Source organism: Mixophyes fleayi, chromosome 1 (genome assembly GCF_038048845.1).
Source record: "Mixophyes fleayi isolate aMixFle1 chromosome 1, aMixFle1.hap1, whole genome shotgun sequence".
In the NCBI taxonomy this organism is placed as follows: domain Eukaryota; kingdom Metazoa; phylum Chordata; class Amphibia; order Anura; family Limnodynastidae; genus Mixophyes; species Mixophyes fleayi.
In genome coordinates, this window is record NC_134402.1 from 174,119,936 (window position 1) to 174,144,732 (window position 24,797).

The 24,797-nt window shown below is 37.9% G+C and overlaps 1 protein-coding gene across 1 annotated transcript in view; it reads right to left on the reverse strand.

Moving 5' to 3' along the window:
- Nucleotides 1-9,906: 9,906 nt before the first annotated feature.
- LIN54 (lin-54 DREAM MuvB core complex component) overlaps nucleotides 9,907-24,797 on the reverse strand; it is a 42,603-nt gene continuing 27,712 nt past the window's right edge. The window contains exons 8-14 of the mRNA XM_075204244.1: nucleotides 23,283-23,480; nucleotides 20,066-20,157; nucleotides 18,461-18,532; nucleotides 18,259-18,361; nucleotides 16,742-16,879; nucleotides 14,336-14,538; nucleotides 9,907-13,821 (exon numbers count right to left, since the gene is read on the reverse strand). Of these exons, the coding sequence (XP_075060345.1) occupies nucleotides 13,620-13,821; nucleotides 14,336-14,538; nucleotides 16,742-16,879; nucleotides 18,259-18,361; nucleotides 18,461-18,532; nucleotides 20,066-20,157; nucleotides 23,283-23,480 (1,008 nt within the window). The 3' untranslated portion in view covers nucleotides 9,907-13,619. The remainder of the gene's footprint in view (nucleotides 13,822-14,335; nucleotides 14,539-16,741; nucleotides 16,880-18,258; nucleotides 18,362-18,460; nucleotides 18,533-20,065; nucleotides 20,158-23,282; nucleotides 23,481-24,797) is intronic.

Genomic DNA, 24,797 nt, shown 5'->3' on the forward strand with positions numbered 1-24,797 from the left:
GACTTCAGCAGGAGATTGTATCTCCAAACGGATGCATCTGAAACGGGTTTGGGTGCTGTGCTCTTGCAGAGGTTTAATGGGCTACAAAAACCCATCTTCTATCTGAGCCACAAACTTCTGCCAAGGGAGAATAAATACTGCAAGGTGGAACAGGAGTGCTTAGCAATCAAATGGGCCACTGAGACTCTTGGATACTAACTCCTGGGTAGAGAATTTAAATTTTTCACTGATCATGCACTATTGAAGTGGATGCATAGGAAAAAGGAAGTGATTGCCCAGGTAACTTGGTGGTTTCTAGTGCACCAGCCCTACCATTTCACAGTGGAGGTTAATCCAGGGAGTCTACATAAAAATGTAGATGTCCTTTCTTGCTGAGATGCACTCTCAGTGCCACCAATGTTGGCCATGATAAAGAGAGGTATGTGACAAAGAGTAATTGCCACAATTCTCCTATATAGGGATAGGTGAAAACCCACAGAGTCTGCAGGAAAAGGCTGCAGATAGGGGTTAAATTCCCTCTGAGTTTGTTTTGTATCACACAAACACCAGTGCACCACATGGGTGTAATTAATAGGGGTTAAATTCAGATAGGGGTTAAATTCCCTCTGAGTTTGTTTTGTATCACACAAACACCAGTGCACCACATGGGTGTAATTAATTTGTTGTTTTCTATGATTGATTTGTAGTGCTTGGGTGGAAAATAAAACACTGTCTGTTGTTGTGGGTGGGGCGACCAATGTCAACTACTGGCCAATGTCTAGGCAGATCAACTGTCTGGCTAGCCCAGTGATGGCTAACCTGTGACACTCCAGGTGATGTGAAACTACAAGTCCCAGCATGCTCTGCAAGCCATCAGCTAGTTATCTACTGGCAAAGAATGCTGCAAGTCATCCTGCCAAAAGTTTGCTGTGTTATTTGCGAAATTAATAATAAAAAGCACGGTTCCTCCAGCAAGTCGTTGTTTGTGTCTGTCATCTGCCAGGTGTTAGTATCACAAATCTGAAAAAATAAATATATATATATATATATATATATATATATATATATATATATATATATATATATATATATATATATATATATAATATATATATATATATATATATATATATATATAACACATACACCCCCCCCCAAACATTTCATATTTATAATGGTTCAATTCCACAGTCATTTATGAGCAGATGATATTTGGTTTATAGTTAAATATATATTATAAGGTTATATGTACACTTCAGTGATATTTAAGGTTCAGGTTACAGGAAATAGGTCATGTTTAGTATCATTTTAATCCCCTATTTATTCGCAGTTGTCCAGTTCATTCGCCGAAGGAATCGCACATTGCATGCTTTAGTTAGCGATGTTAGGGAATAAATGTTTGAAATGATACTGCCTGTATAATCTGAAAAGACTAGTTTAAACTGGATTCTTGGCGGGAAAATCGGAGTGTATCCCCTGGAGAGCTGACCCCCACCTTTGGATATTTTGGTTTGAACTGGCCTATGACCTGTAGTACACTGGACTCTCTTCAAGCCTGCACCAATAGAAACAAGCCACATCATCTGTATTGTTTTCTCTGTAACACGGAGTGCATATAATACAGCTTTGCTGGGACCAGCTGCAGTCATTCTCTGACCACAGTCTTCTGGACTGAAGTACTGTAGCTAGTACCAGTGGAGCGCAGAGGTATGTATGTATTTGGGATCGGCTGTACTGTATTATAATTATGTATTGAACTGCTAAAACTTTTGCTTCTGCTAAATAAATTGTTTGTGCTTTGGACATGAAATCGCTTACACAATGCTTATTGGAAAACGATAAAATTACTTTAATAGGACTTAAGGATCTGCACCCAACAACTTGGTACTAGTTACCACAGGACACCTTCAGCAGTCTTGTGGAGTCCATGTCTTGAGCCATTTTAGCAGCACGAGGGGGACCTACACATTATTAGGCAAGTGGTTTTAATATAGTGGAAGTAGAGAAAACAGTGCTGCTCTGAAATGTGTGAATATGTATAGATGCCAGTATGGGAATGTGGGGGGAAAAGTTCCAGAAACTTCCCTAAAAACATAAAACAATCTTGCTCCCACGGCGCAGTGTCAATCAAAAGAAGTATAAATAGGTATAATGTAAAACAAATAGGAATAAGAGAATTAATAAAGAGGTGGTCATGTGGATATACAAGCTAAAAACATTGGCGCCAAAAGGTATGCATATAGATCTGGAAATTAAATCTTTACTGTAGACAGTAGTGTTTCAAGACAATATTATTTTGAGTCTACATAATTTCAAATATAACAGAGTGCACACAGCAACAAAAATAAAAATGCCCTCAATAATTTAAAGAGAGTGTTTCAGGAATTATATTTCCATAAGACTGTGAAATTTAGGTGCAATTAACATCCAATATCTGAAGGAAACATTGTAAAAAGTATAAAAGGCAGTAAAGATACAAATAAGTGGAAGATGCCATGAAACAGTGTGTTAGATGTAAAGGTTATATGGGTGAGGTGTTTCATTATCAGGTGTTATCAGTTGAACCAGAAATAGGTTGGGACTATGTATATTTACAGTTTATGATGCATATAGTATATTAAATCAGTGTATACATCCCTATAATCGAGTATAGAACAGTTGTCACGGGCACTAGGAGTCTTTACCCAGGGATTACCAGATGATGGACTTACCAGAGCAGTATAGTTGGTAATATGGTACTCTGGTAGCGGGGTGATCACGGAACAGGAGACAGCAGGTGATAAGAGAATGCTCGAGGAAAGTCTATGACTAGCAGCACTGGTAATAGGTAGATAACTGTACACGAGGAACTGGATGGACAAGGAAACGTGAGGGTAGTCAGTGGTCTGCGTATAGCAAGTTGTACCACTGCTATAGTGAGAAGGAATGTCCAGGAGGAACGAGGAGGTGATGAGAGTCAGCGGTCTGCATATAGCAAGTTGTACCGCTGTCTGGGTGAAGGAATGGAATCCAGGTGAAGGTATCCGGGGAGTCAGTGGTCTGCGTTAGCAAGTTGTACCACTGCTATGTGAAAGGATACTGGAAACTGGTGACTCAGAAAACAGGGAATAGTGGTCTGCCTCTAGCAAGTTGTACCACTGAAATATATAAGTGAGGAGGAGCACGGGGAGATAAATGCAATGCAGAGTATACACGGGCACACTGAACTTGATCCCACGATGATATGCACACAATAATAATAACTGAACAGCACTGCACAAATATACAAAGTCACTAGAACTATCCAGGCTAAAAGGTAACACAGTCAAATGATAGCAATAGTCCCAGAGGATAGGAAACTCCGGAGGAGAACAACTCAGTCCAGCTAGATATGCAATACACCAGCACAGTCAATGAGAAGTATGCATACCGTGGTTCAGGAGAGCAGGCTGTCAGAGAGAGATGCAGGGATACCTGAACGGCTGGAGGCCAGCAGGATGCGAAGTCCCAGGAGGGTGGTAGTGGTAACCAAGTAGGTGCAGCGCACGGTAGGTACACCAGCAAGGATGTAAACAATACTCAGGAAGCAGTAGTATATAGAACTGGACACCTGGAGAACACGGGAGAGTTGAGGCGGTCTAGCTGAGATGAAAGCAGCGGAGCGTTGATCCGATGCAGACAGGCGAGTTGACACAAGCAGGAACACTGTAGAAGCACGGAGACAGCGGATCGGCTGGCTGCAGACACGATGAGTACTGGAGGGTTGCGATGAGCAGGACACTGCAGATACACAGAGGCAGCGGATAGGAATCAGCTGGTGCAGTCACGATAAAACACGGGAGAGTTGAAGTGGTTAGGAAACTGTAGAAGCACGGAGGCAGCGGATAGGAATCAGCTGGTGCAGTCACGATGAAACACAGGAGAGTTGAAGTGGTTTAGAAACTGTAGAAGCACAGAGGCAGCGGATAGGAATCAGCTGGTGCAGTCACGATGAAACACAGGAGAGTTGAAGTGGTATGGAAACCACAAACGAACAACAGGAAACAGCAGGAGCTGAATACACGAGGAAACACAGGAACACCTTCAGAGGCTCATGGGGAATGAGACTCCAAGATCAGGCAACGAGGTATTGACCACAGGTGCCTTAAATAGGGAGTGTTGCCTGATCAGCCAATTAACTAAAAGGAACATGTACTGAAGGGTTGAAAGGGCTGCACATGCGCAGACCCTCAGGATGGTGGACGGCCACGGTTCCTAAACACACGAGAAGTAGCACTCACAGTCCGGTGAGTGACAACAGTGATAAGATTCATGGTAAATGTAATTAGTCTGATCATATGAACCATGTTTGAATTATTATGCAGCTCTAACAAAGATGAACACACAGATGTGCAAGAAAACAACCTATTACAGAGGCTTCCGTCATTATGACTGCTCTGCTCTTGAGAAAGTTCTGCGATTAGAACGAAATGCGTTGAGCCAGTTATATTCATTTTTATTGCATGGTAGGCGGTTGTCAGTTCCGTGATAGTACACTGTGCCTCACAAAACCTGATGAGTGACTGTAATTTGTCCTTTCCATCTTTTTTTTAATCATACTCCTAGTCCGCCTACTATATCTCAATGTTTCACAGTGTCCCCAATGGCAAGAAAAAGAAAAAATAATTTATGTTGTTAAGGGGTGTTTTGGCAAACTCCTGTCAGGCTTTCTTAAGTCTCACAGCAATGTGACCCTCTTAACATATAACCCATTTTCCTTGAGTTGGCAACTGATGGTATGAGTTGAAGCTGTTGTACCTCGTATGTTTGGCAGTTGATAGAGGTGCTTTCTCCACATTAATCCACATCTGGGGAGGTTGGTTACAGTGCAATAGGCCTTAATATTTCTAACAACATTACATGCAGTAGAAGCACTATCTCTAGAGATTGGTATATAACCTTAAGTTTGCCCATACTTGGCTACAATATTTTGTCTGACCTATTCAGACAATTCTCTAGCTTTCTTTCTTTTTTCCATGCTCATTGCAAGACAATATTAATATATAATATAATAAATATAACAATATATAATATCCGTGACACAAACCAGTAGAATATGTACTTATCTCTATATAAACTAATTTATAAAGTGATTTTTAAATTGCAGGCACCTGCACCTCACCACAGGTGAGTTCAGCTCCAAACTGAAGGAGAAGTATCAGCACTACTTCTAAAATCACCCATAACTTTGTCCAGCCCATTTATGTGGAATATTTTTTGGCTTTTTGTGTTTTACCCCCACTGCAAACCAAAGAAATGCATATGTGGATACCATAATATTTCTTTAATGAAAGCAATCTTCTGTAAGAAATTGTGCATTATTTGAAAGAAAAAATAACTCCAAGGTTGCCAAAGTTTTTGCTCACATGTTCAGTGGTGTCTCTCTATTTAATAAAGGTTTGGAAAGAGATTTACAAGTTTCATTATCATCTGAACTGCTGTCAGATAATGTGTTTGACTCATGTACAAAGGGAAAGTCATTACTTTTTTGGGGGTACTTTTCTTCATGTAAGTTGTCACTGTTTATAATGTAACGGATAATCAAACATAACTATTGTCTTCCCAATACAAAAGGGGCTTCAGAAGAGGGGTGGAACAGACTGACTAGTGATAGTGACAAGTGCAAAAATAAAAATGCACTGCAGATTAGACAACAAGCACTTAGTTATTTGAATACATATATAGGCAATCAGTTTTGGATTGATTACATTGCTGAATTAAATAAAGGGGGTGGAATACGTTGGAATACGTTAAGATATGAACAATTTGTAGGAAAACAAAAAAGCCCTACAGCAGTCTATTGGATTCTAAAATATTGTCAGTCACTATAAGACTAACGTTACAAAATAAAATACAAAATACATAGTAGCATTGCCTAGTTTGCCTAAGTGTGCACAGAACAAAAGTGAAAATAAAGATTAGAAGTGGAGCCCAGGCCACTGATAAATCACAGCTCTTGTAACGGTCAAAGAAAAGAGTAGCATCCACAGAGGGTTTTTCCCTAGAACAATGCAGGAAGAGCAAGCGCCATAAGCTTCTTTTATAAGGCTATATAAACATGACATGACAGTTATTAACCCTTGCTGGATATGTGCTCCATGCACAGCGATTAATCTGAATATCCTCAAAACAACAAAATAAGCTAACACGAAGAAGCCATGAAAAAGTGAAAACACACCCTCACTATTTCCATATCAATAAGGAAGATAATTAAGCCAGGTGCTGCCAATCAAGCGCACTTCATTAGTTGATCATTAATACGTTTTACCATCCCTATCTATAAGCAGAGCCTTTGCCAATTCAGTCTAAAGCATTCTGATTTGTGTTAACACCATGCCAAAGACCAAAATGCTAATTATCTCACCATTAAATCCTTTTCCTCAAAGTGCTTCATGGCAGCTTTTACTATGGGTTTGCTTCCATTTTGTTTAGGTAGTGAGCAGTCAAACAAAAATGCCCATGAGAACGTATTTAAGCTAGTTCCTCCTAGTTTTTTTTTTTGCGAGTACTTCCTAAGCAATCTTCTGAAATATATAAAAAACAAACCGGTTGGGAATATACTGGGCTGCCATGGAGATAATTTGCAATTTTCCCCTTCACTCCTCTATGGTAAGCCTGTACTATGGGATGTACCCAAGCAATACACACCGAGCGCAACTTAGAATCAGTCAATATATGAACATGTCTGTTAAATTGAAAATTTCCTGATCATATAACATCAAGGTGAAGCCGTAGCCTTCCTTGCCCAATAAGTAGCTGTCGCTCATATTGAATAGGCTGTCAGTACTTCATATAGTTGCTGCCCACTCTTCTTGTATGCCTGTACGATCACTCTCTTATTCATCTGGACGTAGCTTGTTTAGGAGGTATATCCTTTCCAATGTGTACTCTAAAATGTGTGGAATGGTCACTGAAGTTGAAGTAACTTTAGAATGTGGAAACCATTTCTGTTTTGGTGTGAATCTATAGTAAATAATGGAAGAATTATATTCCCTAGCCTGTAGGAGTGTACAGATCAAATTCTGAAACTTCTTTATCTTTGGGAAAATTCTGTTCAATCTCCAAGCCTTCAAAGCTAGGGGCTTTAAATGTGGATGTAAAACTAGATCTTGATTTAGTAAATCCACCCAAAGAGTTAGAGGCCATCGCCTTTCTCTTAACATTTTCCATGCTATTGGGAACCAAGGATGTCTTGGTCAAAATAAAATAGCTATTACTTCTGTTTTCTCCTTGGTTTTCCTCAGATGAGGAAATGGAGGGAAGATGTACCCCAACTGGAACATCCATGGAAGTGCCAAAGCATCTTTTCCTTTTGTTCCTGGAAATCTGTGCAGAAAAAGAAATTTGGGTACTATGACATTCTGGTTTGAAGCCATTATGTCTACATGTGGAAGACTGAACTTGTTTATAAGAAGCTGGAATACTTTCCGATTTAGACTCCACTTCCCTGGATGGATTTATGTGCGAGGTAGCAGCCTTGTATGTTCCGCTTGTCTGCTACATGCAATGCGGATATTGCCTTTACATTATTTTCTTCCCAAAGCATAATAATGGCAGAAATAGCAATTACTTGGCTCCTGGTTCCTCCGTGATAATTTATGAAGATCACCAGAGTTTTGACTCTTCGATGTTTTCCCTGTAATTGATGTTAAATTGCTTTGCAAACTAATCTTGTTTCCAAGAGGTCTATGTGCAATTTCTTTTCGTTTTATATTTACTTGTGATTGCTTTTAAACATGCTACGTTTACCATGTGTGTTACATGATCAGGCTTATTTCAGTTTATATTAAGATCCTATACAGGATCTTTATTAATAAATATTTTATATATACCTTATATTATCTGTCAATTTCTCCTTATGCAACTGAATATGACCCTCTTTTTTGCTTTTTATATGGTACAGATTGTGGAATAGCGCAGACACTTTTTTTCTTGTATTATTGCTTAAGGTATATCCACTACCTTGTGACTGCAGCTTTTTATTATTTATTATATATATTTACAACCTACTAGTGCCATCAGGAAAGTGCATCTCTGTAGAGGTCTGTCCAGATTGTGAGCCTGACTGTTTTGATGCAGAATTAGAAGTGAAAGATTGACCTACCTCACAGTGTGATATTACCCTTTTGAGGTCTGCTAAGGTCGATGTCAATGGACGCAGCCAAGCAGGTTCCTCCGCGGGTGTAGACACAGACTGAATCTGGCTGTGTTCCCAGATCTCCACCTCACAAGCCGTACACAGGGCCTCCGGGCCAGACTGTCCACAAGATAATTTTGATTTACATTTTGTACAATTATAATGCGTCACAGACCTTGCAGCAGTTGCCTTAGAGGTAAGTTTACTTAGAGGTCCCTTTGTCAATCATGGTGACTGACAAAGGGACCTTTAAGAAGGCAACTGGGAAAAATTACACCAAAGTCACACAACCACTAATTATAAATTACTGTTCATCAGAATATATAATAGTAGAATATATGCAGGAATAAATATATTATGGGTTCAAATAGGACTTGATAAAGTATATGTGATACCCCCTCAGCTGTAAACATCCTGTATTATATATCAGCACTGCATATAATTTGACCGACAGTCTCACAAGTACCAACACACACTCTAAAAGACAATCAATTATTGAGAAAGTGTTTAAAAAAGGAAAAGGAAAAAACTGACCCGTTAGGAGGAGCACAGCAGGGTCCGATGACAAAGTGAGGTAAAATGGCGCTGAAAAGTCCGTTGGCTCCAGGAACCAGGGGGAAGGGGGTCTAGAATCTCTACCTTCCCGGGAGTCAGGCACTTAAACTGTTAAATCTGTAAATTTTTTCCTTGATGTCTGTATTGAGGTTTTCACCACATCACCTTAAGGCCCTGGCTACTGAAACTATAGCCACTCCTGACTTTCTTGTGGGTCCAGGTGAAACATGGATCTTTTTGAAATAAATTTTTGCTTTCCTGTCCATATAATCTCTTAAAGGACCACCATTTTCTAGTGGAATGGTTCTTCTAGGCATACTTATTATAGCTGTGTCTAATCTTGGAATCAAGCTCCATTTCTGAGTAAAGTACACCGATTACTTCTGCGAATCTGAACAGGAGAGAGGCCTCCAACAAAATCACTTAAAGATGAGACCATACGATGCTCTGAGAAATTACAAAGAATCCAAAAGCCACATCTAGGTCTGTTAGTTCATGACTATCATGATAAAAAAAACAAACCAAAAAAACAAGTAGTGCTTTCATGGAAGCTTAGCCAGGAGAAAGCCCTTTCTCTCCTTAACCCCCTTTCCTAAGGACAAACAAACCTAACATTGCTAGATTTGCAGGACAAAAATCAATACTTCTAGAACAATGTCCTATGGACAGAAAAGATCAAGGTACATTGTTTAGTCTTAATGCACAATGCCATGTTTGGTAAAAAACCAAAGACAGTATTACCACAAAAGCCTCATACCAGCCAACAAGCTCATTGGTGATGATTTGGGGGTAGTTTGCATCCACAAAACCTGTTTTGTCACATGAGATTCGATGTATCAAATTTGAGGATTTGGTGAGAATTCGATGATTGTTAATTAGATCTTGATTTGTAGATCACAGATTAGAAAGTGGGTGTACTCTCACCTGATGTATACATAATGAAACAAACATACTTATTATTGGGCCATATTCCCAAATTGTCTAATATCAACCCTGCATTAGTATATATAATGCATCAGTGACTTAATACAAGTTCAATATCATGTATTTTAAGCAGTAACATTAGCATTCAATAACATATAAAAGTATTCTTCCCGTAGCCTTGGGAATATCCCTTAAAATACCATTCATATAGCCCAAGTACAGATAGTGTAAAACAAGCAAATATATTTTAACAGCATCACTCGTGTATGTAAAAACAAAAGAGAAACACATAATTAGAGAATAGTATAAATGTTTATTTTTTCTTTGTGATTTTCCTTTGTACAATATAGAAAGTATTATCTTTGTATAGTCCTAGTAAATATAAATTGTCTGTTATTCTACTTTCAGATGTACACAGAATTAGAAAAAGACAAAAGAATCTTCAAATAGAATAAAGGTGAATGCACATGGCCATACATTTTACTCAGCAGTTTTATGCAACAAGATTAAAAAAAAGAAAGGAGAAAAAAAAAGTTCAAAACCAGAAAAGGTCAAACAATTTAAAGTCAAAATCAACCAAGCTGCAGGGCCTAATATCACATAAATCCGTAAAGTTATAGGTAGATCAGTGTGATAAACAGCAATTACAACTTAGTGCACTATTTTTCAAACCATTCTTTAAGACCCCCATTGCATTGTTTGAGAGTCTCCTGAAACTAGAGATTCAATCTGGAACATGTTGCTCCATCTGTGACTCAAACAAGCTACATGTGTCACTGCTTGATCCACTTGTGCTCCCCTATGATCATAAAATACACTGATGGGAGTAGAGAAAGTCCTGAGCACAGACCTAAAGTCAAACTAAACCTGAACAAATATCTTCATACTGTAGAGGAGGATGAACTAAGATCTTGGGGTATATTTACTAAACTACAGGTTTCAAAAAGTGGAGATATTGCCTATAGCAACCAATCAGATTCTAGCTGCCAATTATTTAACACATTCTGCAAAATGACAGCTAGAATCTGATTGGTTGCTATAGGCAACATCTCCACGTTTACAAACTGGCAGTTTAGTAAATAAACCCCCTTGATTTTACTCAAATGTCATAAAAGCTTTTTACTTGGAAGATCATTGCAATGTATAAATGCCACTTATACAGTGTTTAATAAGCGGTTTTCATTTCTAGGTTTAGTTTCACTTTAAGAATACTGGCATACTGAAACTCAGAATCAGATTATGGTTTAAAAAACTAGAAGTATTTGCACCTTAATTTCACAAGCCCATAAAATGTTATTATACATAATCTACAACTGCATTTTAAAATTCACATTTTCCTGCACAAAGTATAAATATACATCACAAAAAAAAGGTGCAATAGGGGGGATCAAGCACAGACTATGTACAACACTAACAGTTCTTGCACTACAAAACACATACACAAAGTGAAATCGGTCTCATAATCTACACACGCTAATATACATTTATACATTGTTGACAATCACAGAATTAATGCTATGCACAAGTAAAGTTATCGCACAAAAAGATGGGAAAGATTTATTGATTTTAACTGCTAAATTCCCTTTTTTTCCCCAGGAGGGTGGTCTTGACTTTAGATCTGCAGATACCTTCTGTAAGTGCTCATATTCCTAAACTACATTCTAAACAAAACAAAACAAAAAAAAACAACAACCATAACCCCCCACCCCCTTTTTATTATCCAAATGACTATACTTCCAAATATATGACTATTTAACTATTTATTATTTCCACACTATTATTGGTAAAAATGTACGACATCTTGTCTTCTTGATTCGGTAGCCAGTTACAAGTTATGCTTCAAAAAGTGGAAAACAGGGTTACATGATAACATTTTGCAGGTCTTTTGTAATATAGTATTAGGAACATTTTCTAATTGAATTGATTTGCTTTTGAATCTTGGAAGTAACAGCATTGATCCTGGCAATGTTGCTTTCCTGCATGGCTCACTGAACTTGTCAAAAACTTATTTGTCAATGTCCAGTTCTCTTTTATAATGGTTTGTTCCCAATTGTAAAATACTACGGAATATTCTGGGACTATATAAAGAAATGTTAATAATAATAATGCTAAATTGCCCTCCCTAGGAGAAAGTAGTGAAAGAGAACAGAATAAATATTACTTCTAACTAACCCTGCCTCACTATATTACAACAACCTATTAAAACTTACGGGTATATCTGTCTGCTTTTCACTCTGGAATACAGTAAATCCTTACAGGTCTACAGACCAAATCTATCTTCACATCTAAAATGCTAAAACAAAGGGTCACATTTGCTAATGAACTGCCTTTAAAATTATACACAATATGAGAGGGCCTCTAACATATCTGCATGATCATGATTTAAACAGACCATCAGAAAAAAAAAAACATTTAAAATATGAAATTGGCAAATGGATAAACCTCACAGACACCCCATTCAGCCTGGCAACACAGGTTTCAATTCCCCAGCATGAATGGTGATGTCAGGGCTAATGGCATGGTGATCATGATAGGGAAACCATTTCAAACTGACGATAGCGGTATATGGACCGACAACCAGAAGGAGAAGCAAACCTTTATACACACTCTCACAGAGAATATGCACAATACCCTACAGGTGGACTTTTCATTTAACGCTGCAGAAAAACTGCTGAGCTTAAAATATTTTCTATCAAGCAGCAAGAAAATAATAAATCTAATTACCAATTTAAAGATAAAAATAATAATGGAGATCCACTTTAAAAGCAAACATGTTTAAAAGGAATACATTTAAAAAAAGGTATTGTTGCCAATCAAACTTTGTGTTTACTAAGAAAACACTAAATTTTAATTTCCAACCTTGGACTACTCAACATGGTAGTCTATGTTCATGCATACAGTAATAACCATAACTTCTGTAAAAACTTGTAAAACATAACCCTCTCCCCAAAGACTAAAATGGTTGATGGTCTTAATTGAAGTTGCGATTAATATATTAGACCAGTCACCTAGTAAGCATTTTTATTTAACTATGCTTAGCATGTGTACTCTTTATTTTTCTTCTGTGTAGGCATAAAACACAGGTGATAAGAGAATATACATATCCTATTTGTGAGAAGCTTTTTGCTTTTGTGGGTGTAGGGAGAAAAGCTAAACTTAATTCCTTTACTATTTAAATTATTATTGCATAGATTGCTCTAAGTGGTGGATAACATTAGACGATACCGGGAAAGTGAAGCAAATTGAACATTATTATGTCCTCATTCTTTATCGGACTTCAAATATATATAATAAGGTTTTTCTTTCCTAATGGCTATTCATAAGAAGACATAACACAGTTATTGTTAGCTTGAAAACAGTTGTGAATACAAAATACATTGGAGCAAAGATCTAACATCAGTTTCTCTGCAATGTGGATAATGTTAGCAACCTATAATATAATATATTATCTACTTCAATTTGCATTTCTCTACCTGCTGTAAGATAACTTTTACATCCTTTCTTCAATGTCTTCTTGTAGATGCAAAGGCCTCATATTTATTACTAAACACGTCTATTAACATGTAGTTACTGTCAGTGTTTACAGGAGCACAACAATCCACACTGCATTTAGAACTTACCATACTAGACCAAACAAAAAAACTTCGGTAATTTTGTCTATTATAGGACACAGTAATTGGAAGAAACGCAACCATGACATGAAACAAAACAAGAATAAAGAATTCACCATTAGGGTGTCGTCATCGTTTTAGAACTTAAGAGTGAGAGATGAGCATGAGTCAACTGCAATATTTAAAAAGTATAATTGTTTTTCATAAAATCTGATTTTTGTTGCAATGTACATTGAAGAATGTCACTTTCAAAACCAGCACATTGGTATTCATGGATGGAGAGCAAAGGCTTAAAGTATTTAGTTGTGGCAGTGATTTCTCTATACATTATATAAAAGCCATCTCCCCCTCGTAGCCACAATAACAGATCACTTGTGCTGATCAGTCTGCCTTATTTAGCAACTCATAGGGTACGGGTCGCTTTTTGCTTTCCCTGCAGAGTTAATCACCCTCATTAAGCAACGCCCAAACTCCTCTAGGATCATACGCTCCGTGGCAGCTTTGGATTTTGAGAGTTTCTCGCCATGCTCCGCCTGAGCCAGGAGACATTCACATGTAGCCTCAGCAACTTCTTTTGTAACAAAAGTAAATGGAAGCCTAAAATGGATGCAGGAAACAGAGTAAGTAATACATGTGAAGATCACAGATAAACTAGAAACCTGTCCCAGGCAACGACTGCGTTTAAACTAATTTATAACATTGATTTTAAACATCTTATTAACTGCTGTGTAACAGGAACACTTCTAGCAGAGATTGGTTAAGAGAATCATCCCCTCAGGTTAGAACGTATGTACAACATTTTGTACAAAATATGTAAACCAAAAAAACTATTTTAAAGCAGCAGGCATATCTGGGTAAGGATAAAGAGGCTAAGCAGCGAAAAATAATAATAATAAAAAAAAAGGCAAAGGGGAATAAAAAAAATAAATAGGAATCTATGAAGAATTTTGTCCTTAAATGTGGTCGCAATAAGTTACAAACAAAACACAGACTCCATCCATGTTTAGGACATAGCAGATGAACAAAAGATGATCAGGCCAATAAAAAACTACAAAAAACGCATTTTGTACAACTTGATTCTGCAAGGTATCAAGAATGAAAAACTACTTACTTTCCTCCTCCACTACTTAGCGATGGCGCTGGTCTTGTGAGCAAGTCAGAGATCTGAGAGGACAGCTTCGTTTTGGCTGCAGTTTGCTGTTGTACTCTCACTTCTGCCGCATCTGCCAGGTGCATTAGTGTCTTACGCTCTGGGCTTTCCTCAAAGTTTTTGCAACCTATGCACTTACATATCGAGGAGCACATGATTTTAGCCTGTAGAACAAACACATAACAAAAATGGATTAAAAGTCCCAAACAATACACAATCATGCTGCACCCTAAAGAGGAGATATATATATATATATATTTTCCTTCACTAAATAACTATTGTCTCTCCTCCTCCACTGTGTCAAGGTGCATGGCTCTTGTCTGAGGGGAAGTGTGAGGCTAGGTACATTTACATATCAAAACAATTGGCCTCCAATCAAATACATCATCCCATCCCACAGAAGTATTGTAATTAACCTTTGTGAAGACTAAAGGCTCTTGAAAACTGGACTTGGAAATAGTGTCCAAATTGGGAGACAGAACTTGTATAGTTGTCTGACAGACACAAGGATTTTGCTACATGTGCCCCTCAGGGCGCCGGTAATGTTTTGAACATGAGAAAATAAACTACTAATATACAGTGTACATTTTACTCATATTTAAGTCTAAGGTTAAAATATATGAAATACTGTAGATGTCTTTACATTATTGTATTATTGTTAAGTGATATTATTGGGAGTTAGTATAGAGGTTATTGTGGCAGAAAATCTGTGTTAGCTTTGTTATGAAGTCACAGACCATGTGATATAGCTTTTATGAAGTGTACATTTGTAAGTGAATATTAAGAGATATTGTTATTTAGGAAGATTATAAGTTTGGGAATACTTACTTGGGAATTATAGTTGCATTGCATTTGACTACATTGTGTGACACTGTATAATATAGCTTGTGAATATCTGCTAGATAAAGATTCATACTGTATTGTGTATCACTGTAAATATATATTGAAGTTCTGGTTGTTGATTTTAATACTGACTGTATTTGGTAGCTTGTCTGGCTGGTGTGTGCACTCATCCCCTCCCCCCTATGTGTGTAATGGCTACTAGTTAAACGGATGTGTGATAACATGGAAATCTTTCTTTGGATATTGCTGGGAAGTCTGTAGATATCTCCTCCCATTAGACAAGAAATATTTGTGGACGTTGTGTGATAACTGCTGAATAGAGAGCTATTTGTGGTGGACTAGCCGATACTGATTGTAATGAGCTAAGGGCCTGTTGCTGACTTTACATTGTTAGTAAGTGAGGCCTTTGAGCCAACATGTGCTTGTAACAAAGCATTGTAAGCAAGCCATTTTGGATGGTGACTTTGTATGCATCTCAGACCATAATGAAACTTCTTACAATGCACACAGTCACATGCACACACAAGATTCTATTTCATACATATATATCTGCGTTGTGGTTATAAATTTATAATGTTTTGATACAGGAGATATTATAAATATAAATCTGTGTGATACAGTAAATTAGGTTTAAAGGTCTGAAGTAGATGTGTCATAAGAGGGAAAGTGTAAAAGCATATGATAATGTAACAAGCGTATCCAGAAATAGAATAAGAAGATAGCGTGTGCAATTATGGCGTAAATACAGGTTCTTTAACACACCCTTACACAAATATGTCATTAATTACTGCACGTGTGAAAAAAAAAAAAAAAGATTGCAATATATGGGGATTTTTTTTTTTTTAAATATACAGAAACCCTTTCCTCCCTTTTGCTTACAGAGAGCCACATTATTTTGTAGCGCCCTTCAAACATTGCATGCTCCAGATATAAATACCTGAATACTTTTAGACTGGTGGGGTGTCCCCCTGTGACTGTGGCACCTGATTAGACATATATACGAAGGTGGACATCCTTCTTTAGGTTTGGCACTTGGTGCCTAGCTCCACTGTCACACATTCAACTCAACAATGACATGACAAACATGTTTGACGTGTGATCTGTAAACTGCACATGTGGAGGGGAAACTCACTTGCAGTATGCAACCGAGTAGAGTGGGAAGCATCCAGAAGACGAACATGAATTCCTGACTGCTGGCACAAGATGAACTTAACAAACAATAAAAAAGCATGACTTGCTAAAAAAACACCTTGCTTCAATTTTTTTTCCATTACCCTGAGCAACTACCCACTTATCCATATCCAGCTAAAAAAAAAAAAAAAAGAAAAAAAGAAAAAGAAAAAAGGAATATGAGATGGGTGGGCTGCATGTATGCTGTAGTACTTAAAACAGATTATACATTAACAGAAGCTAATTTGCACAAGATTGTGTCTAAATTGGCTCACCTCTTTGAACCAGTTCCTTTGTGTTCACCCACAAACTCCAGACAAATAGCTCCACCAGTTAATGAAAAAACAGACTTACCTCATAGCACTCACAGTAGTTTTTTAGGCACCCTGATCGTTTGCAGTTGCAGCCTTTGCTGTGCCGTCTGTCAGATTCTCCTTCCTTCCCTTTTCCAATTTTTGGTTTAAAAGCTTCTGGGTTTCTATCAAGGCATGCCTGAAAAATTGGATCAACATAAAAGTACATGATGGGAACAACAAAAGCAAAACAAACAAATAAAAACCCCACACATTCAAACACACCCCAAAAATGAGCATGGGACGTATTATTTGCGGGGTTGTCAGAGGCAAGTGTAAATAGCTGCAGCTGCTGATTACGTTAATTAAGTCTCCGGGCACTAGCGAACCGCTAGTAACTGGCTGCTTGCTGGAGCACATATTAAACTTTTGTACAAGTGAGCAATATTACATGTTTTTTCCATGAGAATGGGAGTTGTTGCTGCTGTATTAGAGAAGTTTTTGATAATGAATATGTTTGTTGCACAGAACACAAATGAATAAAAACATGGGCACAAGCAGGATGTAATTGTCAGTGACTTGTATCCAGAATAAATCTGGTGCATATGCCACAGCAGAATTGCAACAAATGGGGATAAACATGCTATTTTTATGTCCAGATTTTTTAAATTTAAAAAACCCCCCTTTTGCAGCCAAATCTGCATCAGCCCCTATATATCTAACACTACACTACAATATCTTGAGTGTCTGTGCCATATCTCCCATCTAAAATCTATTGTGCCAGCAGTACTTTTCCCGCAGCTTTTCCATGTTTACATTCACACGTTGAAGATATTGCCATTTCCTCTTCTTTGCATTCAATTTATTTATTCAGTATTTATCATGTGTTAAAACTAGAGGCTTTACTGCAAATACATTATCATAAAAGGCACTAATATAGGTATTGTGCATGATTCAGTCTTGGGAAAAGCTATGAATACCTTTTATACTTTTTGATTACTATAAAAAAAGACAATTAAAGTAAAATAACAGTATTGTACCCACAGTGTCACTTTTAGAGAGTAAAACCAAACATGAAGTAACTGACCAATAATATAATTATGAAATTTAGCACAATGACTTAAATCTGACATTTTGCTATGATCACCAGAGATTTGCATGTGTGGCTTTCCCATTATTGAGAAGCCCAAACATGCTTGCCTGGATTTATAGGTTAAATTGCACTACCACCTAAAGTGGTGAACACTTTCATTTACCACATTGAATTGGCTGCACAAGAGGGGTTTGAACAGAATCATTCAGAAGCCACAATGTCTGACTCTCCCCCACACAGCCCAAATTTATAGCTGGACCTCTGAGACGAACCATGGAGCCCCAAGAAAAAAGCTGCAACAAGAAGGATCTGGGGAGTGGGCAGAGCTACAATTGCTCCAGGTCCTAGTGCTGCGTTAACATAGTAAAACCAAAGGCTGCCTAAGCTAAATCTACAAAAGGAGAATAAAGACTCATTTTCTTAAAGTATAAAATTATGTGCTGAAAAAAAAATAAAAAAAAATGTATGGATTCTCTTCTGCTCACCTTAATTGCTTTCTGTCGTTCATTCTCATGCTCCAGGTTGTTGTAACAGTTTGTACAATTGCAGTTGTTGCAAAATTCTCCATTAGCAAAACAGTCACAATACCTGAAACATTAGAAAAACAAATGAAACAATCAATGTTTCCATGAGAATATACATGCTCATTCACATTCACAAGCAACATTACATAAAACATCTACTTACAATTTTAAGCACAGTGACTTTGTGCAGTTGCACGGCTTTCTTGGACGACTTGTTGATTCTGAAGAAATTATGCTGAAAGCACAGAGATCAAAGTAAATTATATTTATACACAACTAAAAACAAATTAACTTAAAATTGCTGCCCAACTACTAAATCAAAGAGTATTTTACTACACAGATCTAAATTAATAACGGAGGAGCTATTGTTAGAAGGGTATAGAGGGGGAGGATCTAGAGGTCAAACAAGTTTAGTTTTAGTGCCTATCCAGCACAGAACCCTCTATACACCAAGGTTAAGCAGTATCATCCAAATAGGATGAATAATGAAGTATATATTTTTAAATGTAAATGTACACAATACCAAATACCTTTTTTTGCAGAGAACAAGTCAAGTAATGGTTTAACAACTTAAAGCTGATCTGCAGCAATGGAAGTACATGAAGCCTTGAAAGTTGATGCTAACACAATTCCTACAGGTGCCCCAATTTTTGTCGATTACAAATCCAGTCTCTGCATAACAGCAGACCATTATAACACTTAAAAGTGTAGGTTTTTGCTTTACAGAAATTACAAATAAAGCCTAAAAGTGTTAGTTAGTAGTTTACTAAACCATCAAAGGGCACTTGGAAACTGGAGAAAACTGACAGGAAGAGGTCTGGCAGACCGAAAGCCACAACAGAATCAGAAGACAGCTTTCCGAGAGTCAAAAGCTTGGACTATGGTCAGGAGTTCATCGTACAGCAAGATTATGACCCAAAACATACGTTCAGGCTATGTCGAATCTACCTTCAAGGAATAGAACAAGACGGAAGGATTCAAATCATGGAATAGCACAGTCTCCAGACTTAAACCCCATCGAGCTGGTTTGGTATGAACTGGACAGAAAAGCGAAAGCAAAGCAACTTTCAACTGCAAAACATTTGTGGGAACTTCTGCAACAGTGTTGTAAATAACTTCCTGAATAATATTTGACGTCCATTGAAGAAAGAATGCCAAACACATTAAACTGTAAATTTCAATAAAAACTTTTGAGTGTAGTGTATACATGTTCAATGTTTAATCTTTCACCTCCAAAACAACATACTAATGTCAATTAAGCACTTTACAGTCAACCAATTGCATGTGATACATCCAATATATTATAGATCATTCAATTACATTCATTAGTAGCATTTAGGATTTTTTCTGGATTCATATTTGCCTTAAGGGAAGCCTGTGGGTTTAATTTATTAGCGTGCAACACAATTCTGAAGTGTGTGTACTTCCACAAACATCACCTTGTAATACAAGTTTTAATGTTAAGTGTATGATTTGCAAGCTCTTTTGCACATTAATTCTAATTAATTGTGCATTAATTCTAAGCCCCCAAGCTGAAAAGGGTTGACAAAAAGTTACTTTAAGATGAGAGAATGAGAATTTGCACCAATGTCCTGGAACAGGGGTATATTTTTAACTTCGATAGACTAGCCTTGGCATCTATCAATTCACTGCTCTGTTGGAGAATGAAGTTCAAGAATAACGGCTTGCCCCAAATTGCGAAAAATAATGTAGTCACATTTCTAGACATATGAGCAAGCATTGTCATAGAACTATACATTTTACTTACCCATTCAGTGGCACCCTGGGCTGGTTCTGTGAACCCTGATTACTTGATATTCCTGCATTGCTTGCTATGGACACATATGAAGACTGTTGTAGCTGTAAAGAGACAAAAGTAAAACAAAGTATAAGAATTGACATGACAATGCTCTTTTCTTATATGGCAGGTAAAAAGTGTTACAATATAGATTTGTGGATCTGTTACAGACATTGGGCCCAATTCATTAAGGAAAGCAAGGCAAAAAAAAAAAAAAAAGTACATTTTCTCCTGGGCAAACCATGTTACAATGCAAGGGGTGCAAATTAGTTTATTCTTTTGCACATAAGTTAAATACTGGATGTTTTTTTCATATAGCACACAAATACTTGATTGCTTTATTTTTGCAATGAAATTTAAAGTTGATCTAGGACATGCCCCACCCATAGGTGCAAAGCTACTTTTTGTTTTGCTTTACCTTCCTGGATGAATCAGGCCCAATGTGTGCCAAACATTCTGAGAGGAAGACACTTAAATTTAAATAGACTATAATGTCTGCTCACTAAGCCCTCTTCATATAGTTTTGCTGCATGGATTACCCTTATCCACATTGTTTTAATCAGAAACAAAGAAATGTATCACCTGCTGCAACATTAGGATACAAATGGAATACAACATTTCAATGTACCACTGCTCTTTAACAATATAAAAAGACATTTAACCTTTTTTGTCAATAGTAAATCATAAAGTAATACAAATAAAAAACAAACAGATTTTTAAAAGTTTTAACCCCCTTAGACCACAATGCAGCCAGTAATGTTGTTGGAAAGGTCTCTTTAAACTTTGAACACTGACGTAGCAATATTGTTCAAAGCTCATTCGTCCTTGAAACAATGGAGGGTTCAAAAGATGCAAATAATTTATAGTTGGAAGAGGAGAGAACTGTCAAAATACTTCTTTGCCCTCGACCGTTCATCATCTATTACAATACACTTTTATTGTCAATAAAATCTTTCTACTGACATTGTGCTCGTTTCTTTGAGATTGCATCAATATTTGTATTTACAGATGTCAATTAACAAATTGTGTGACTATTCATGTAATGTATCATCATCATACCTATGCAAATTTAAGCTTGGAGCATGAATATTTTTAAGATTCAATCATTTCTGCTTTTCATTTAGTAATTTGTGGAAAGGTTTGAAATATTTGTTTTGATTTGACAATATACAAGGTATGTCTATTAAATAAGGAGACCGATTCCACCTAGTAAACAAAGCAGTCAGAACCGGTTATAATTGCATACGTAGTAACCTTGAACCGGTCTGAACCTGCATGACAAGCTGCAACGCTCTACAACATTCAGTTGATTGTGAGTCATCATTAGTTTGGTTGTGTTTTCTGTAGAGTGCTGAAAAAATGCTAAGTTTAAAAGTTGAACAACGTGTCAATTTGAAATTTTTAGTAAAGTTGCACAAAACACCAACAGAATGTTTTCAAATGCTTACTACGGCCTATGGGAATGACTGCCTGTCTCGTGCGAGTGTGTTTAAGTGGCACAAAAGATTTAGCGAGGGACGTGAGTATGTCTAAGATGATGAACACCCTGGACGACCTTGCACTTCAAGAACCGACGAAAAAAAAAAAAAATCAGTCAGATTGCTCGAAAAGACAGCCGACTCAGTGTTCGAATGATAGCTGAATCCGTGAACATTGACAAAGACACCGTATGGAAAATTTTGTGTGAGGATTTTTAACATGACGAAAGTTTGTGCAAAGATGGTCCCAAGGGTTCTCACATCAGAGCAAAAAGAATGTCTCAAGGAATGTTGTGTTGACATTGTGCAGCAACTTGACACAGATCCAAACCAGTTTCATAAAGTAATCACTTGTGACAAGACCTGGATCTTCCAGTACGATCCTGAAACCAAAAGACAGTCAATGCACTGGAAAACACGGTCATCACCAAGAGTGAAAAAAGCTTATCAAAGCAAGTCCAAATTCAAAGCAATGCTCATTGTTTTTTGTGATATCAAGGGTGTAATTTTGGAAGAATGGGTTCCAGAACGTACAACAGTTAATCAGCATTATTATAAGGAAGTTTTGCAAAAGCTGAGAGAAAGGGTCAGAAAGAAACGGCCGCAACTGTGGAAAAATGGTTTCTTTCTTCACCAAGACAATGCATCTGCTCACACAGCACTTTCTGTGAAGCAGTTTTTGACCGACAAACACATTACTACACTTGAACATCCTCCAAGTTCGCCCGATTTAGCACCTTGCTATTTTGATCTTTTCCCAAAAGTTATATCAGTGCTTAAAGGGACACATTTTGAGTCAGTTGATGCTGTAAAGATGAAAACAGCAGATATGTTGAAACAAGTGACAGAAATTGATTTGCTCCATGCCTTCGACCAGTAGAAAACAAGACTACAGCGATGTATTCGTTCAAATGGGGAGTATATTGAACGGGACAAACATTAAATTTGTAATACCAATAAATAAAGGCAAGTTATTTAATCAGTCTTGTTATTTATTAGACATACCTCGTACTCAATACTCTTTAGGACAACAGTGATGATTTAATGTACAATATACAACATGTCTCACTGGGTAGTGATGGGTGGGGTATAGAATAATGAGGCTGATTATTCCGACAACACTTACCCAGACGTCTTCACAACGAAGGGCTCCTTCCCAACGAGGCTCCAGGACGACTGATGTGCCAACCGACTGAAAGCAATCGCGTTGAATGAAGATGCCGCCGCGACTTGATGACGTCACCGACATCCGCGACGCAGTTATCGGTGCTGTTAAGGGGGTAATGTAAGTATGCAGGCATGGACAATGTAATTTAAATAACGTTGTACATTGTCCATGCCCGCATACTTACATTACCCCCTTAACAGCACAGATAACAGCGTCGCGGATGTCAGTGACGTCATCAAGTCGCGGCGGCTTCATTCACCGCGATTGCTTCCAGTTTGTTGGCACATCAGTCGTCCTGAAGCCTCGTCGGGAAGGAACCCTTCGGTGTGAAGACGTCGGGGTAAGTGTTGTCGGGGAAGTCAGCATCGATATGCTGACTACCACAGAGAGCAACAGTAAATACACTGCATGAGTGCTTTGAGGTGCAAAGGACGGGTGCACAAAGACTACAGGGGCACTGTCTACATGCTGTTGAAAGGTACACGCTCATCATAACCATCACTAACCAGACATTTTGAGCAAACTTTCTTCATTTACTAACCTGGATACCATACTGAGCAGGCAGGACGGCATAACCCACATTTCCAGTCCCTGGAGCAGGTGTCAGCACAGTACCCGGAGGAAGATTAGTGAGGTTGGGCTGAATCTGTGCCAGTGGTGTAGCAGGCATAAGAAGTCGCTGCTGTGGTTGGCTTGTAGTCACTATCTGTGACGATGCACTAATTGGCTTTGGGGCAACCTAAGGGGTAAACACATGCACATAAAAATATATAAATGAATCACAAATGAAATATGCAATGTGGCAATTTAGGCAAACTTTTGACAAATGCATTTAAGATTGCCTTCTCTTAATTTCTATACCACTTGTAGGTGTTGAGCGCACACACAAATACATGCTACAGATTGAGTGTTATTTATGAACAAGCTGCAAAAGTGCAAAATGTTTAATACCCCATCTAGTGCTAATTTGACAATTAAAATAAATGTCTGCATAGAACGATTATACTTGGTGCTTCCTCCTAAGAAAATTGGGGGATACAGGCATATCAGTGCACAGTGCTCATTGAAGATATGGCATTATCACATTAAGAAAAGCATCTCTTCCTCACATTAAACTTCTCACACCACCAACTACTCACTATTCCATATTACATCTGAAGGAGAACAAAAGTAGTAAAGGTAAAGCCTTCACAGACAGCATGGAAGAAAATATGATTTAGTGGCTCTTAAAAATATGCTTCAGCTGATGTTACAACATCTACACTTGAAGCATGCACCAAAAGACAAACCTTACACTAAGACTTACACAGAGCTGCTCCATGGATAATCCATGTTTCAATGCCCATGTGATTTTAAACTAGGAGAAGTTTGTTGGAAATAAAAGCAGTGTACAAGATCATGTACACAGGGTTCTTGGCTTAGTCAAGAGTAATGAAGGATTGGAGAGAGGGGTTACAGCCGATAAGATAAGATAAGGTGCATACAATTAAAAGTGACAGAAACAATATCAAATGTATGAAAAAAAGCAGTAAGTTATAAAAAATAAATAAAAAATAAGTGAACTAGAATAATGTTGAAAGCGAACAGCCAGTGACTACAACAGATACTTGGCTGAATGAAAGTCATGACCAGGCAGTGAAGTTGGAAGGATATAGTAGATTTAGGAGCAGGCGCGGGCTGGGATGCTGCAGGCAGGGGGGGCACACAGGCGGCCGCATCTCATTACAGGGGATGCGGCCACGTCAATGATGACGCGGCCGCATCCCCTGTCATGTGGTGCGGCCACCTGTGCGCTGACGCGGCCGCATCTGATGACATCAGATGCGGCCGCAGAAAAAAAAATCAGAAGAAATTGCATCTGGGGGCGGCCGGCCGGCCTACCCCCCGGCCCTAAAAGCGCAAAATCTGAGCGGCCCGGGGGCCCGATGCCCCCCTGCCCAGCCCGCCCCTGTTTAGGAGGGATATGCAGCCGTAATGAGTACCACTAAAATAATACAATAGATATTGAAGAGAAACTTCTTTGGCGGCACCTAGTAAAAATTGTTTGTGAAGATGA